General features: G+C 42.0%; 1 protein-coding gene across 2 annotated transcripts in view; it reads right to left on the bottom strand.

Annotated features, from left to right (window-relative positions):
* Positions 1-2,201, bottom strand: part of TBKBP1 (TBK1 binding protein 1) — a 65,056-nt gene extending 62,855 nt beyond the window's left edge. Inside the window, exons 1-2 of one of the 2 annotated variants that reach the window (XM_072111593.1) lie at positions 2,075-2,201; positions 1,457-1,993 (exon numbers count right to left, since the gene is read on the bottom strand). In XM_072111593.1, the coding sequence (XP_071967694.1) occupies positions 1,457-1,690 (234 nt within the window). In that variant the 5' untranslated portion in view covers positions 1,691-1,993; positions 2,075-2,201. Of the gene's footprint in view, positions 1-1,456 lie in introns of both variants that reach the window. The other variant, XM_072111595.1, reaches the window with a different exon arrangement.
* Between the last annotated feature and the right edge of the window lie 16,558 nt (positions 2,202-18,759).

Genomic DNA, 18,759 nt, shown 5'->3' with positions numbered 1-18,759 from the left:
CTGTACATAAGATGGTCAATAAAGTTACCATAAGGACATTACCATAACCTCATCCTATAACACATCCCAAATCATTCATTTACTGCGTTTTCCCTACCACTGTAATAGTCACATCATGTTCCTGTGCATATATCATCAGCTTGACCTCTAACCCCATCATACTTGTGTATTGATTGTGGTTTTTATTCTTCCCACATGATGCTACCTTCCAATACCCTCAGACAATATCAGTAATGATCTCTTTAGTACCATCCTAGATTATATTATATGTATTATATTTGCTTTGTGACCTGTTTAGTCTCTTTTTGCTCTTATAATAATCTTGTCCTAGCATCCCCATATGTTTTCCATTTATTATATCATCTCCAATTACATAATTTTGTGTTGATGAGGGATCATGTGACATAAGACACCAGGTGATATAATATGAGTTTGATGCGTGCATGTCTAATATATTACATTACCCTTTAGCCTAATAGCGTTATATTATATATATACCGTATGTCATTGATTTACATTGTACTTAGGGGGCTTGTAATATTAGTAATATGCACAAGATTTATAAGTTAAGAGATAATAAGAAATCCACCGCACATCAGGTTGATTTTTTTCCTCCATTTAGAGTAAATTGATGATTGATGGGACTGGAGACTGTCACTTTTTCAGATATCTGTGCCAAATTATAGAATTTTTTACCAGTTCCTGAATCAGAAATAGCATTAGGGGGCCCTCAGAAGTTGTAATCATTTTGCTTCGGTTCCTATGCAGTAATAAGGTTGGGATTTCACATTGAACTTGTAGTCTCACAATAAGGAATACTATATGTAATTTGTAGGCTACATTAGCCCCACATCAGCCATGTTATAATGTTTCCACAGGTTTCACTGCATATATAAGAACTGTATACCAAAGATATAGAATTACCGGACCCATATAGCAATATATCAGATGAGATATGATATATTATACTAATGGTCTTGTGTATGTTGCTGGTGACATGTGACTAATTGGAGTATATTACATATATATTCTAATAGCTCATCTCACTGTTATAGTCACCATCCCATAGCTGTGATAGTCCGTTACTTTTTAGATGAAGGGTAATAAACGCATACAAAAACCCTGGATTGTATGGTAATCGAATGTATCTTACTGATAGATCTTATGTCACACATTATCCCTCATCACATATGATCTAAGAATGTCACTAAAATTTAACGCACCAAAGAAAGTGTCTCATTAATGGTTGAGCTTTCCCCTATAATACAATATTGTAATCTTATACAAGTCTTATAACAAGGTCCTCATAATACGAGATTGTCATTGTATACTATAACAAGGTCCTTTCATCATTGTACATCATTGTATGAGCTATCATACTATCATTTGCACTTATATGACCTTTGGATCATTTGGAGTGATCCTTTTGCCCTCTATGATAAGTAATTGTGCCCACCTTGATTTCATAGACTTTGAGTTTCCTGCGCAGTGTTGCATTCTCTCTCTCCAGGGCGCTGAGACGCTCCTTGATGTCACCATATGCAGTTATTAAAGCAAAATGTGAAGCTGAGCACATGTCCCCCGACTGGTCGGTGTTAGGACTGTCCACCCAGTCGTCCTCCTCCTCGTCCTCTTGCGCCAATGTCTCCTGGGCAATGATGCTGATGTCATCACCGAAAACTGAGTCCATGTCCAGGTGCAGTGGGAGAAGCCAAGTGGCGTGGATCCCTCTGCACTCGGCGCCCTGTGAGGACGGCAGTGTTACTCTGGACGTGTCCCACAAACAAGGGGTGTCCACTGTTGCAGGAAGTTATGGACGCCGCCGTCCAAGGTCTCAGGTACAGCAGATGAAGAGTACTCACACCAACTTCTGTGCACGCATTGGGCAGCACAGTATATCCGAGGAAGCTTGGCCTTGCCTGCAAAATAGCCAAAGAGTCAACTCCTCTATGGTGCCTTATTGCACATGTAAAAGCTGGGGGCCTGATGTAGTCTGGAAAAGAGACATGGAAGGATGTAGAGCAAATTATGTCATATAAACTGCATATCACACATTCTCCACAGTCAGCAATACCCAGGACGCTGTCTTGTCTCGCTGTGCTGGTCCATCTCGCTTGTTATGATAAGGTCTGGCTGGTATTGTCCTGCTGTATCACCATGCTCCCTCCTCCTCTTCCCAGAGACCTCCTCTTTCCTCTCCATTCAGTCTGCATACCCCGTGACACAATGACATCAGTTCCTCTGAATCACCGGCTCAGGGATCCTGGAGGATACAGTGAGCTCCTTGCATCCCAGGGCTGCTGGTACAGAGATGCTGAGATGCTACATCCCAGATAGATGCAGAAGACATAGTATCTACATCTTTACTAATGTATCAATGTCAATGCCTCAGATCAAAAGATAATGTGTGGGATGGGAATTCAAGGCTACACACAATGCAATATGGTTTTATCAAATACCAAGAATTTTTTATACATTTGTGTCTTACATTACAAAGTCAACCCACATTGAATCTCTCCTCTGGTACTAACATCTAACCCCCAGGTTCAACACTGAGAAAGTGTTATACACATACACGCAGTGTCCCCCTCCTGCCAGGACAATTTTGTCTGTGACTAATTTTTTCCTGCGGATATTGTTGCTCCCTATCTATTTATTTTGCAAAACAAAAATGCATACATGCTAGACAATTAATAGCACAAAAATATATACAATTTTATACGATTTGTCCATTTACAATCTCTTACCAGTATACTGCATGCGCCTGCCTGACCATAAGTAGACCACCATGAGTTTTTTGCTTTTGTAGCAAAAGTATCAGTGGAAATTCCTTTAGAAAAGAGAAAACATAGGATTTCCATGCACTGTGGATCATCTGCACATGGGTCCACACTGTGCATCACTGGACTAGCAAGTCATTTGCAAGTGAATTAAAGGGACAGAAGCAGCCGGCATCTCAAGGTATAATTGGAGGAGGAGGGAGTCTGGTAGAGAAGGGGTTACCACACCCACACCACTGCTCAACAGGGGAGTCTGCAGACTTACTCATGACGCTGTGGTTTTGGGGTATTCCAAGGGCATAAGCATTCCCATTTTGAACAATGAAATACTAGCAATAGTCACAGCAACCAACAAGGGGGGGAACATCCCAATTTAAACTATAGTGAGGACTAAAAATAATAGCAGGATCCATATAGGGAATAAGGAATCGGAGGGTGAGCCATGTTGGGGTCAAGAATCTAGAGGGCGCTTTCTTAAAGGAAGATGTTTTATATTTTGACTGTATACATATCAATTACTTTACATAAGTTATACTGTAGGGTATATCACCTCTTTCCTCATCTTCTACAATCAACTCAGTCCGTCGCTTATTCCAGCCATGTCTGTGCAGTTCTCTGCCCACTGTACTATGATCCTTCCCTCCTCAATCTCCCCATCCTGGTGCCCTACACTGTCATCCTGCTGCTTCTCCTAACACAGGGGCTTCCTAGTGTCCTCAACTGCAATGCTGAAGTTATCGCAAAATAATATTACCATAGAAATCATTTTCCAAAATGAAAGTGCCATTGTGCCCCCTTCCAAAATTATTGTGGACAGCCAGTGTCCCCAAATAACAATAGTAACCATTTCTGATGTGTTGGCTATAATAATCATATAGAGCAGAAGGGAAGTCTTATATATTGAGTGAACCAGAACCAACTGTACAGACAGTCCCAGAATTACAGAGAGACCCCTCTGCCCCCTGTGACCTCTGGTGAAGTTCTCTGGATGCTAATAATTTATTGTACTTTTGCCCCAGGCTGCAATCACCAAATGTAAAAGTTATCAGGTGTCTGCAATGAAGAAATAGACCCAAAACTAAGAAAATCCAAATGTCGTAGGGACAAAAAATTATTTTGTCTGGAGTTACACTTAGAAAATATACCTATTCCAGCTAACTTACAAATTCAACATAAGAAGAAACCCACTGAACCTTTTTTATATAACCGGGGGACTGCCTGATCTCTGCAGATATTGAGGGGCATTTATCAATTTTGGCGCAGGGTGGCGCTGGAACCGTTCTATATTTTTCAATGGGATATAAGTTTGTGGGGCAAGGGATTAATGAATTGGCGCTCAGACTGAAAGGTTAAGAACTCCCTAGTCTAGCTTATAGCTGGACTATTTTTAATAATAATAATAATCATTAATAATAATTCCTTAATTAGTGCACACAGATTAGCTTGACAAAACGGTCCCTGTCCCCATGGGGCTCACAATCTAATCAACCCACCAGTATGTTTTGGATATGTTTGCACTACACCTAATAATAGAAGCACCAGAAAACTGGTGGATTCACAAGCGAAAGTTGAAAGTGTCAGAAAACACCAATATTATATAATCAGGTGCAATTCTCTGAGAGAATTTGTGTACCTATGAGACATGAATCTTTGCTTTGATTGTTCTTTTATACTTTTCTTACCTGTTTAGACAACATTACCCTAATTATATTATTCTCATGTATTGGGGCTTATTTACTTAGGGTCCGAGGCCGCACTTTCTTCAGATTTTCCAACGTTTTTGGAATTTGCGTCGCTGTGACAGATATTAAACTGGGGATTCTGTCGCACGCCATCGGATTGTGGCACAGCTGCGCCGGCTTTCATGCGACAGAAATCGAGGGGCGGACCGCCGGACAATCCGACTGATACGGACTGAGCGCAGGATTTAACTGTTACTACTGTGATAAACTATACATTACGTTGTTTGTATATGTCCCCCATGACCTGTAAAGTACTGAGGAATATGATGGCGCTTTAATGGTGATATTATTATATATGTACATTTATACTGTGACTTTCTGCTGTCTGGCCAATGTGTGGTGGATACTTTTATATGTCCTCTCCTCCTTCACCTCCCTAGTACATTTCTCCTGTTATGTATATTTAATGAACGTTTATGACTCTGATTCCCTCTGTTTCGTTCATAGAAATAACCAAACTCTGCTATAGTTTTCTAGTTTATTAATAACTTGAGTATTCGGGTAAGAATTGAAGTGCTGCTTTCCAATGATGAGATTTACTTGGACCTTTTAGCCATCAATTTGTCACTTACCTTACCTATACATACCTTAATATAGTGGGATGATACTGCCAGGACACAAAAATGGGGACACCGGCTCAGTCTATATATGTTGCCAAGCTTAGATTAAAAACCATTACACAGCGCTGCAAGGCAACAGATTTAACAACTGAGCCTCTGTAGTGGCCATAAATCTTATCTGCTGTCATAATATTGTTTAAAATCAATAGTAGCATTACAGCAGTTCTAGTATCCTGCTGCCTGTGTACTCAGGAATACTAATAAGGGGAGCACAGAAAATAGGATTTATGGACCCATCTCTATGGAGGGAGGGGCAAATAAAACCTAAGACCTTTCTACATCAACTTCACACCCATATGGATTGCTCCCCCCAAACTGTAGGCTACAGAATTAGGATTTCTCTTCTTTAGAATTAGAGGGCTGCATATCCCTATAATGCTACTTACATGTGTCCTTTGGATTTCAGTGCAGCTCATAATAATCTCATCTGTCTCCAATCCATAGTTCCTTAAAAATACATGGAGCTGACAACACCAAACGTTTAGGAGGGTAACACGTGTTATTTTTGGAGACATTGAACCCTATAAGAGCTGGCTACAGTTTTAAAATCAAGCAATGTGAAACAACCAAATACCCCAAATCGGGGCACTTACTCATATAGCCAGACACCATGACTGTGGTAACACCCCCTGAGCCCTTTTGGCTCATTAAAATGATGTTAGAAGTTGATTTTAGATGGAAGGAGGCCATTGATGACACATATAAGAAGATCTCCACAGTCACAGATCTACCCATGTTTGATTTCGATGGTAGATGTAGTAATAAGACTACAAATCTTACATTTAAGCTTACACCCTACACCTAGTAGGACGTTTGTTATTAGGTCCACATATACCTGTACCCACCTATAGTCCTATGGAACGCTGGAAGATAAAGAGAGTAGGACTAAATCATCTAAAAGGCTTCCTTTAAAGGGATTGTACCACCTCCCAGCTCTCTAACAAGTAAATACGAGGGCGGTTCAATAAGTACCCGGGTTTAACGACAGAGGGCGTTCCTGAGGGAAGTTGGTGTTATCATCGTGTGCTTCCATCTATCAAACGACGGCAAAACAAATTGCAGACTGATTGATAGGTTAGTTTGGATTTGGCAGCCAATGGAGTAAGACGTGTTTTGTGATTTTCGCTAAGATGTAAAAAGACCAGTATCGTTTGGTAATTCGATTTTTGTTTTTGGATGGGCAAAAATGTGAGGAGATAAAAGCAAAGTTGGATGCGGTTTATGGGGACATAAACAATCTATGACCACAGTTAGAAATTGGTTCAACGAATTTAAACATGGGCGAACATACGTTTTTGAGTGACCAGGGCGCCTGGCAGACATGGTTAGCGAGGAAATCATTCAAAAAGTCCACAACATGATACTCGCTGATCGACGAACGAAAGTGCGCAAAGTAGCAGAGGCCGGAGGTGTGCCGACCGGAACGGCAATTCATATTTTACATGGTAAATTGGCGGCCGCATTTGGCAAAAAAGAAGGTGCTGTTTCAACACGATAACGCAGCAGCACATTCATCCGGAGTTGTCGCCACCAAACTGCATGAATTGCGTTATGAATTGTTGCCGCACCCCCTGTATTCACCCGATCTGACTCCCTGCGACTTTTTCTTGTTCCCTAACATGAAGAAATGGTTTGTGGGAAAATATTTTAGCTCAAACGAGTCATCGCCATGACAGAAGCGTATTTTGGAGAGTTCGACAAATCCTATTTTTTGGAGGGGTTAAAAAAATGGCAGGAACGTTTGGAAAAGTGTATCTGTCTAAAAGGGGACTATGTTGAAAAATAAAATAAAAATTTTGGGAAAAAATTGTGTCATTTCTAACACAGGTACTTATTGAACCGCCCTCATCTAGCTTTTTGTAAAGAAATTGAAAAGCCTAGATTTTTATCTCCCGATCTGTTTTAGATAAAATGCTTTTTATATTTATGTACAGCCTCTGTTGCTGGACCTGTTTTTTTCTCCCAGAACCGAAGAGCAGTCACTCTTTAAAATTTTGCAGAAAGAAAGTTTGCTTGTAAAACAATAGCACTGCAGTGGTCTAGCAGTTTTTTATGGTATTGTAGCTTAGTTTTAATCACTTAACCCTATAAGGACATAGGGTTTTTCTCTCATTTCTCGCTTTCCAACTTCAAAAAATGTATTACTTTTTCATTTCTCCTTGTACAGAGCTGTGCGAGGACTTATGTTTTGTGTAGCAAATTTGACTTCTCTGTGACGTTATTTATTATTCCATGCCATGTACTGGGAAGATGGAAAAAAAATCCAAATGTGGTGAAATTGGGCATAAAAAAAAAAAAAAAGTTGCCAAAAAATAATAAAAAACCTAAAAGTTCAAATTGCCCCTCTTTTTCCTAGAACTAATTTATAAAACATAATAAACAGTAAAAATTCTGAACACGGACTGCTGTATTGCAGTATATGTCATTTTTACACAGTATTCATTACAATGAGCCACTGGCTCAGAAAACAGAAAGCCTCAGGTTAAAGGGGTGGTTTAATAACAACAAGTTAGCCACTATCCACAGGATATGGGCTAATTTGCTAATAGGAGCGGGTCTCAGTGGTCCAAGGGGCTTGTTGTACCTCCGTTGCACCCTAAATAAATAGTTGTGAATGTGTCTTATTGCTCTATTCATCTCTATTGTGCTGGCAGAGATAACCGAGCGCCGTACTCTGCTATCTTTGTGAGTTCTATAGACAGTGAATGGAGTTGCAGCATTTTGTATTGCAACAGTGGTACAATGGACTCATTATCCTTGGGGGTCTCACCACTGAGACTCCCACTGATCAACACATTATCGCCTATCCTGTGGATCACTATCCTTTAAGAAAGCGCCTGTATTTTGTGTTTGGTTTTCTAATCTAATACAATACCTTTACAATTTAGCACAACTAAAAAATCTATTTTGTGTAAAACCCAGTACAGGCAGTTTTGGACAACATGTACTTATAATATTGATCTTTCTTATGTGGCTGCTGTAGTCAGATGTACGTAATGGCTAGGAAAGCAAGTGACGACTGTTCCTTCTGAATGTCACATCTCGCTTGGACATTTGCTATTTTTACCAGAGTCTATATGTTGAAAGCACACGGGAGACATAAAGCAGCCAGATGTATACAAACTAACTGGGTCACCAAGTGCCTTTATGCTCTAATTAGTTTGAGAGCCTCACTAGTGTTAACCAATGACTACACTGACGATTTATTTAAAGGGGTTGTATAGAACTGGAAGAACATTGCAGCGGACTTCCAGAATCCAGGTCCATAAGTTCTGTCTTCTATTGCAGCTGAGCAAAATATTAAAAAAAATATATGAAATTTTAATAAAAGGCTATGTCTGTCGTCTGTTAAAATTATCACATTTACTTTACAATTAAAGAGAATCAATTATAATAAACCACTTACTCATAGATCCAGGCGTGGTGTATGTGGTAAAGCTATATTTGATATTCATTGCTTCCTTCCTTCTAAAATCAACTTTTAAAATTATGCTTACGAATAAGAAGGCGCGGTGCCGCTTCATAGGCCATTGCACTGTGCAGGAGCACCCCCCCCCCCCCTTCCAATCCACATTTTGATGAAACGTCCTCTGCTGCGTTGAGACTACATCAGGCAGAGGGAGTCTTGGGAGATGAGAGGGGGGACAGTGCAACAGCTTATGAATCTGCAGCATGGAGGGGCTCTGTAACATCCTCCAACCCAACAACCCCCACACACCACACCATAACCCCTTTGGCTCATTGGAAGGGCTACAATGGAGTTCAGAATTATAAAACAAGAATAATGTTGATCAACATTGAATGTATTTTATGTAAGGGGTAGACCCTGCCACAGTGCCACAGTGTTTACTAAATTATCAAAGTAAATCAACATGAAACCTTTATTTTGCAAAAACGTGATGATGATGATGATGATGATGATGATGATGATGATGATGAACGGCAATGACAAAAATGGGGGGACACAATAAGAGGAACTGCTGGGGGTCACAATAAAAGAGGAAGCTACTGAGAGGGGCACAATAACAGGGGGGGATCTGCTGGGGGGAAACAATAACAGGAGGAACTGCTCCACAATAAAGGGGGCACAATAAGATGAGGTGCTGATGGGGAGCACAATAAGTGGGGGCTACAATTTGAGAGGGAGCTGGTGGGACACAATGTAAGGCTACATTCAGACAATGTACATCTGCGCTGTGGAGAGGAGCAAGGAATGAGCGCTGCTCACCCCGCCCCTCTCCATAGGCATATATAGCGCACTGTATCACGTAGAAAGATAGGACATGTTCTATCTTTCTACGGGCTACGGAGCGGTACAGTGCCGCACGTGTGCTGCACCGTACCACTCCCGTATGGTGCCGTGAGCCCATAGAAGTGTATGGGGGACGTTTATCGGCCATATATACGTCCCCCATACATGTGTGTGAATGTAGCCTAAGGGGGAGATGGAGGGCACTAACGGGGAAATGATCGTGTGAGGGGGAGGAGTAAGAGGCGGAGTAAAAGGTGTTGCTTAGGAAAATAATCCTCTTTTCTCCCTCTTTCTTTCTGACAATAGTGTGGGTTTGGTCACTGCAGAGTGGGCTTTCTGTCCAAATGTTCTCAAACACTGGATGATGAGGCAGATCATTACTTTGCTGAACTGACAAGCAAAACAGCTGCAGTTTTTAAATGATTCGTTTGATTATCCTGTCCTCTCCTGAATTTGTCTTTCAAAGGCCACCTTGCGGGACTCGAATGACTTTGTAAAATGCAATATTCTAGAAATCACACACTTGTAACAACCAACTTTTCTTGTTTTGGCTGATAGGGTGACACCTTTGACCTTCATGTGGACAACCTGCTTCCAGGTTTTTGCAAAGTTAGTGAAAACTGTAAAGTTAGGCATCATGCAGACAAACATACATGGTGACCATATACGAACGGCAGCTAGCATACGGCCACCACCTGCAACTGTGTTGTGCACAGCCCCATGTGTCACTGTACCGTGCCCTCTATCTTTAGCAGGAAATACAGCGTAGCTACATGTCTCCCTATGGAGAGGGGAGGGGTGAGGCCATGTGCTGCACGCTGTGTGAAGGCCATGTTCACACGATGCTTCTTTGATACATTTTAAACACAATCCACAGGTTCCAACCATGATCACATGCTGAGGTAACACAACCAAATAACTACAACGGTGGAAGATACACAGATGTGGCCTGTAGATAAGCTAAGACAGAGCACCTTATAACAAGACAATGCCACGAGGTTTCCCTGCTTGAAGACGGGTTCTAGCAAAAGGACGGAAGAGTGATCTCCTGGTCTCTGTGGAATTTGGATACCATTTGGAGGTTGAAGCTCGGATCTAAAGTAAAGATGAAAAGGTCAGAAAGAATACGCATATAAGGCTCTCTAATGGAGATAGCCTGAAGTTCTCCCAACCTCCTGGCTGTAGTAACCGCAATAAGGAGGGTGGTTTTTAGTGTTAGATTCTTAATGCTTGCAGTGTCCAAGGGCTGGAATGGAAACTTCGAGAGGGCGTCTAGGACCAAGGTTGGAACCAGGTTGGAACCAGTTTAAGGATCTGGGGTATGATGCTGGAGGCAGCTAAAATAAATCTCCTGTGAGCCGCAAGAGGATGATCGAAAAAGGCCGAAACCTGGACCTTCAGGGTGCTGGTAGATAACCCTAGTTCCAGGCCCTTTTGCAGGAAGTCCAGCTTCTGAAAAATATTTGGGTTAGGCCGAGAGGGAGGATTATCCCAGCAAAAAAAATCACAAACCCTTTTCCAAATCTTGTGGTATATGGCAAACATAACCCTTTTCCTACTTGATTTAGGAGTAGATGCTACGGCCTGGGAAATCTCAAGGATTTGGACTCAGGATCCGTGCTGCCAGCTGAAGCTTCCCCGGATCTGGATGGAGAATGGGTCCTTGGTACAGAAGGTCCTTCTGCAGGGATAGTATTAACGGCTGTTGTAGGGAAAGGATGTAAGCAGGGGATAGCAGCTTTTCTTTCGCCAGTTTGGGCAGATAAAGATCACCCTTGCCTGATCCATGAAGATCTTCTTGAGGACCCTTGTGATCAAGGGAATAAGGGGAAAGAGAGGTTCGTTCCGTGGGTGACTGAAGGCATTCCGGTGTTCTCCAAAGAATAGTAGAGAAGGCATTTTGAGTTTTCCCTTGTGGCAAATAAGTTGTTTTGAGGTCTGCCCCAGAAACTGGACAGCTGAAGGAAGACCTCCTGGTTGATGAACCATTCGTTGGGTGAGACTTCCCTCCTGCTGAGGTAGTCTGCTTCCCTGTTTAGGACTGCTTTCAGATGTGTAGCTGATAGGGAGAGGATGTGGTCTTCTGCACAGGAAAATATGGTGCCGGCTAAGGAGGAAAGGACTGGAGATCTTGTTCCTCCCTGCCTTCTCAGATAGGAAACGGCCGTGGTGTTGTCCGATATGTGGACATAGCGACCTGTTAGGTGAAGGGCATTTGTCCTCAGAGTTTCCCAGACTGCCCTTAGCTCCCAGCAATTGGATGGCTTTCTTGACTGGGAAGGGGTCCAGGATCCTTGGGCGAAGTGAGAAGGGAAGACTGCTCCCCAACCTACACTGCTTGCGTCGGTCATGATGGTGACAGTGCCAAGGAACCCCTTTCCCTTTAGAGAGGACGGGATGGTGACTTTTTTTGTCCAGGCCTGAAGATCTTCTGTTCCATGACTGGAGGATCCAGCTCTGCAGGACACAAGAGTGGCACTGGATCCAGGCTACCGATGGAAGGCAGGTGGTAAGAAGGCCCAGGATTTCCATCGTCCCTCGAACAGATACAGAAGCCTTCCTCCTAAAGGATCGAGTCTGACATCTTATGTTTTCTGCTTTTTCCTAAGGGAGAAAAGACATTTGAGAAGCAGAATTAAACAACACTCCAAGAAATTTCTTGTGGGTGGAAGGTGTTAAATCTGACTTCTGAGTGTTGACTAACCACCCCAGATCTGAGAGTGTCTTTGGGGTAATTTCTCTTGCAACCATTAGATCTGATCTATCCTTCCCCACGATAAGAAAATTGTCCAAATATTGAATGGAGACATTCTGTAGCCTCAGGAAGGCCATAACCTTCACCATGACCATTATAAAAACTCTTGGAGCTGAGGAAATACCAAAAAGAAGGGCACGAAACTGAAAATGGAGGATAGAACCCTCTGGAGAGAGAACCGAAAATCTTTGAGGAATCTTTGAGATAAGGGGTGAATTGGGACATGATAGTAAGCATCCCAAAAATCTATGGTGCACGTACAGAAATTGGTGTGAATAAGTTGAGAAGCGGATCTTACCAACTCCATACGAAGCTTCAAGTTTATGATCAGCCGGTTTGATCCATTGGGATTCTTCACCAGGAACAGCGGAGAGTAGAAACCCGACCTTTCTTGATCGTGAGGAACCGGAATCACCATGCCCGAGACTTCATGCCATATGAGAAAATTAGTGGCGAGGCAGAGGATAAGGGAGGAATAAATCTTGAGGGGGGAGGTACATTGAATTCTATTCTGTATCCAACTTGGATAATGTTCAGGACCCTAGGAGACACCCCCCACCCTGACATCACTGCTGCTTGCCTCCGGAATTGTCAAAGGAGTTGGAGAAATGGAAGCCCCTTCCTCTTCCTCCCTTAGGATATCTCCAGCGATCCTGTTTACCTTTCCCGCGAAAGGAATCCTTGGGATTTTTGAAGGAATGAAAGGAAGCCAAGAAGTTAACCGCCCTGTTCTCAGGAAATCCCTTCTTCTTATCAGAAGCCTTCTCCAAGATGGCGTCCAGCTCCGGACCGAGGACGAAACTGCCGATGAAGGGAACACTGCATAGTTTGGATTTAAAGCGTAAATTCCCACCCCATTGTTTCAGCCACAGGGCCCTTCTTGTTGCGTTGGTAAGAGCGCCCTCTTTAGCTGCAAAACGGATACACTTGGCGGAGGCATCTGCTAAGAAAGGGGTGGCGGATCTTAAAGGAGGAATACTTTCAGAATTATAGTCTTCATCAGAGGAAGAAACGACTGCCAGTCTGGGTTTTTTTGGAAGGGATCTTTCTGTGCTGCAGAAGCGACAGATTCAACCAACTTTTCTTCAATAAAGGATTTTAATTCGTCATGAAGGACGTCCTTGGCTCTCGAATGAAACTCTCAATACAGGACCTGCATATGGGTTTCTTGTATGAGTCAGGCATGGAATGGAGACACATATTACATTTCCTAGCAGCGGTCCTACTCTTCTCAGTACAATCAGACTTGCTCGTTTTTTTGGATCTTTCCGATCTGTCTTCTTTACCTTTCCCCTTCCCCTTGAAGAAAGATAATAACTTGGGGTTCTAATAAACTGAGCAAAATACTTTAGAACATGCCATACAGCACCACTTACATGACCAGGCGGGTGGAGTAGGCCCAAGTCTGCCTCATCAGCCATAATGTGTCTGGGACGGCAATGAACGTATACAGCATGCACACCTATAGACCTCAGATCAATGTGAATAACCACTACATGAGGTTTAAATACCTTATCGGGGAGCCCATCCCCCATGCAGGTGGCCACCATGACACTCAGCAGCACTTCCATGATGGTTCGACATCACTTCCGTTCTGGGTACGGGGCCTGGCGGAGTTGCAAGTCCTCGTGTAGGCCGCAGCCCACATCGCCACTGGAGAGGATGAAATGCCGGATTGACAGAGGACCAGGGAAGGACGAGCTGACCAAGGACCGCAGGGGGATTACGACCTGCGGTAGGCCAGCATAACCCCAGGTGAGCCATGCAACTTAGGAGAGAGATCCTTTCTGGACCTGACCCCTGTATGGACAGGAAGAACACTGGCGTGAGGATGCGGGTGGGAGGCCTTTAACCTCTCTTCTTCCTGTCCCTACAGAGATCAAGGGGCAACCTCCAAGTGGGCCGTCATGGGAGGACGTCATGAAAACTCTTTTTGAAAGGTGGGGAGATCTGTGCTTGCAGAGCTCCTTTGTTTTCTCTATTCTATGGACCCAAACCAAAGCTCTATTCCTAGAAACCTGGGTGGTAAGGGGTTGTACCCTGTCCATCACATCTCCCCTATACTGTGGATAAAGGGTCAGTATTGTTACAACCAGAGTCTGTAAGACTGGAGCACTGAGTCTTCTATCAGTTCTATCATCTCATCAGCCTCCCCTCTATGACTAGCTGTCACTCACCACCTCTTTAGGATAGAAAAAGCAGAGATATAAATACCCAAGTTCTTTTCCCACAAACCTACTTCACTTCTCATCATCTACACCATGCAAAAGGCATAACACACTGCATTTTCTTAGCAACTGGTTCTCTTAAAAAGGGACCAGCCGCAGGGTATTAGGGTATCTTCCACCATTGTCCCTGCTGCAGAAGGTGTGAAGGATACATATATTCGCTGAAGACTGAAGGCAATTGTTAAACACTTTGCATTTATTTGGCTCTGATAAAATAGACTACTGGGAAAGGGTTTTTCAATAAAAGTCCAATTCTCATCTAGATTTACTGCAAATCAGTACCTAAGGTGGACTGGACATCCTCCTACTACGAGATCTTAGCGGGCACTCTGCATAGGCTGTGTATGCAGGGCCCGCAGCTCGTAGAGCTCGTAAGTAGGGGGATCCAAATAGGCTACTAGGACGTGGAGTAGCCAGGACGTGTAGCTTCAGCTCCAGCTACACCACGCCCCAGTAGCCTCTTTCAGATATTTGCATATTAGGAGATTATAACATTTATTAGGTTACAGGTCACTCAAGGATTAGCCCTAAAAAGGGCTCCCAAGTCATTCATTAGTTGCACCTGCCACCGGAACTACCTTAATAGGTAGATCCGAGATAGTAGGTTTCCTTTAAAGATCAGGGGTAGTGCATTTAATATTATTGTCACCCAATTTTGATACTTAGCGAGACATACTGTTGTATGTGTGCATCAGAGTTAATACATTATCCAATGTACAGTAGGTCTAGGACCACACTAACATCCGTTACACTCTCTTCTTTAGCTATGCTACATATATTGCAGAGCATGGCATTATGTCCTCAGAGGTCTATTTGTCATACTTCAATCCTCACAATATGACCCAACACATTTCCTTTCTGCCTTAAATTCATCAGATGTCACTTATATAAGTAATGTTTTAGGGTGTTCAAAGATCTTTTTTTATTCTGTTAAAGCATGGTTGAAAAGCAAACAAAAACTCATGAAACAAGTGTGTATGTAAATGATTTTACCCCCTGATTGTGTAAAATCACATTATGACCACAATCTTGTAACCACTGTGCTGCATGCAGGGCTACAGCTCCACCGTTTGGTGACTTGGTGCACACCACACTCAACTTGGACAAGAGAAGGCAAAGGAATGAGTGGTCTCAGGAGCTTAGGAAAAAAAAAAATCATAGAAAAGCATGGTAAAGTTTATAAGACCATCTCCAAGCAGCTTGATTTTCTGTGACTACAGTTGCACATATTATTCAGAAATGTAAGATCTGTGGGACTGTAGCCGACCTCACTGGACGTGGCTGCAGGAGGAAAATGAATGACAAATCAAAGATATGAATCATACAAATGGTAACAAGAGGTAACTGTTAAAAGGTGAACTTCAAGCTCAAGAAACATCATTGTCTGATTGTACCATCCGTCGTTGTCTGAGCCAAAGTGGACGTAATGGGAGACGACCAAGGAGGACACCACTGCTTAAAACAAATCATAAAAAGCAAAATTGGAATTTGTAAAACTACATGTTGTCAAGCCACAAAGCTTCTGGGAGAATGTCTTTACAAAAATGAGGCTTTAATTGAAATTTAGGGACAGTGTTCTTTTTATGTTCTGGTGCTGCATTTAGCACAAGGAGTCTTTAATGTGCAGGGGACAATGAAATCTCAAGGCTATGAAGGGATTCTAGAGAGAATTGTGCTGCCCAGTGTCAGAAAGCTCGCACCCAGTTGCAGGTCATGGGTCTTACAACAGGATAATCAGTTTCTGCATCAGTGTAGCTACAGCATTCTCAAGGTATGTTTGGTATATAATGCATGAAAACAAATGGTAGATTTCCTTTAACCCCTTAATGACTGTCCTATCGGGAATCTACGTCAGTCATTAAGGGTACTTCTTCTGACGGCGCTGCATCAGAAGATTTTGGGACATCGGGTCAGTATAGTGCCGACGTCGGGCTGTGATATTACAACCCAGACCGGGCACTAACACCTGGGATCGGAAAAACTGCTGGTCCCGGGTGTTTAACCCCTTACACGACGCTGTCAAGTATGACCACGTGGGTCCGGCGAGTGACTCGAGGCTTCTGGCTCCTCTTCTCGCCAGGTTCTGCCTTCCTGGTAGGACCTGGCTGTATGTAACTGAACATGCACAGCATGCTCAGTTACTTACACTATACACTGCAATACAAGTGTATTGCAGTGTAGAGGCTTGAATAAGTGATCGGATGATCGCTTGTTCAAGCCAAAAGGTGGAAAATATGTGAAGGAAAAAAAAAAATCAAATCATTTTATAATAATAATTAAATAAGAGTCCCATAATCTCCCCAGTTACACATAATGCAAATACAGTATATAAAACACACGAAAAATGTACATATTTGGTATCACCGCATCAGTATTAATCTGTACAATAAATCTAAATCAATATTGAACCCGCTCGGTGAATGACGGAAAAAAAAAAAAACTACGGAAAACTTCCCATAATATACAATTTTTCATCAAACACCATCACAAAAAATGTTCTAAAAAGTGATCAAAAAAAGTTACGTTCCCTAATATGATACAACTGAAAAGAACTATTCGCAAAAAATAAGCCCTCAACCAGATCTGACAACAGAAAAATACAGAAGTTATGGCCCTAAAAAGTTGTCAATAGTAAAAACAATGCGATATTTTCCAATATTGGTTTTGCTAATAAATGAGGTAACACTGCAATCGTAGTGAACCAGATAAAGATAAAATATAAATTTTACGTTACGGTGAGCGGGGGGGAATGCTAAAAATCCAAAGTAAAAATTGATGATTTTGTGTCCCCCTTGAAATAGTTAATAAAATCTCATGAATAAGCTGTAGACCCCCAAAATGAATTATCTATACATTGTATCTCATCCCGTAAAAAAATAAGCCCTCATATGTTTGCATTACCCAAAAAAAATAAAAATGTATAGGTTGTACAATGTGACAATACAAATCTGCCGTGAATGGCGCCTCCATTCATTCTATGCCCGGTCGTGCACCCATACAGCAGTTTACCACCACATATGTGGTATCAGTATACTCGGGAGGAATTGGGCATCAAGCGTTGCCGTGCGTTTCATCATTTAATTTATTCTGAAACTGTCAGTTTGGCCTAAATGAATGTATTTACCAAAAAAATTCCATAGTTTCTAAATCACAAGTCCATATTGTTTTAACCCATGTGAAACACTTAAAGGGTTAATGGACTTAATAGAAGTTGTTTTACATATGTTGAGGGGTGACGTTTCTATAGTGGGGTAATTTGTGGTTTTACTATTATTTAGGCCTTACAAAGTCACTTGGAAGCCGAGTTTTCCTCAAAATGTGAGTTTTGGCAATTTTCATGAAAATTAGAAAAATGGCACCTAAAGTTCTGCACCTCATAACATCCTAGAAAAGTGAGAGGATGCATAAAATATCAGCCCAACATAAAGCAGACATTCCGTAAATGTTAATTATCAAGCTTTTTGGGTAGTTTTACTTCCTGTCTGGAAACCAGAACATTTCAAACTTTGAAAATTTGGCAAAAGTTTGTAAAAATTCTTCATTTTCCCTTTTTTTCAGAACGAATCGCAAAACTTATCACTTATCACAATTTTGTAACTAACATGAAGTACAATGTGTCACGAGAAAAGTGTCAAAATCACCGGGATATGTTAAAGCGTTCCAAAGTTATAACCAATTATCGTGAGACATGTCAGATTTGAAAAATCGAGTCTGGTCATTGAGCTGAAAACTAGTGTCAGTGATAAGGGGTTAAAGGAATCATTTCTATCCAGGCCTGTTCCATGAGTTTAAAAATAAAAAAATCTTAGGCAGACATTTGTTTCCCAACCATGCCATCACTTGTTAATTTTCATGAAAGTTTATTTTTTACTTTTGTCAGATTCCAGTTGTTTGTGACAATTGTGGGTTTTTCTTTAATAAGAAGAGGTACTAACATTTGTCCACATGTGTACACACAGTAGACAGAGTGCAGATACCCTTGATGAATCTCATCTCCTTATTGTAGAAACGAGGTAAAGGGAACCTCGGTTGCTACAAATAATTGGATCCCAACGTGATGCAAGTATGCAACAAACCCCTTCAGATATGGTTTCAGTCCAATGGGAACAGATCCTTGAAGTGGTTTGTATAAAACTCCCACCTTAAAAATGAGACATGCTACAATTCAGAGACAGACACTTTCATTTCTGCCACCGTGTCATTGTTTATTCATTTTGCAATCTACAAAATGGCACTGCCTAGAAAGGAATCCAGATGGACCTCATCCCTCCAAGTAGAATAGGTGTATTTGCTGCCGGATCTGCCTTTGGTACAGTACACCACTACAGATAACATTTATTGCCATCAGACTAGTATCCAAGGGTGTACACCCATGTCCACAC

The sequence above is a fragment of the Engystomops pustulosus genome, chromosome 6 (assembly GCF_040894005.1).
Source record: "Engystomops pustulosus chromosome 6, aEngPut4.maternal, whole genome shotgun sequence".
NCBI lineage: Eukaryota > Metazoa > Chordata > Amphibia > Anura > Leptodactylidae > Engystomops > Engystomops pustulosus.
The sequence above is the reverse complement of the archived record's forward strand: the minus strand, read 5'-3'. Positions and strand labels throughout refer to the sequence as shown.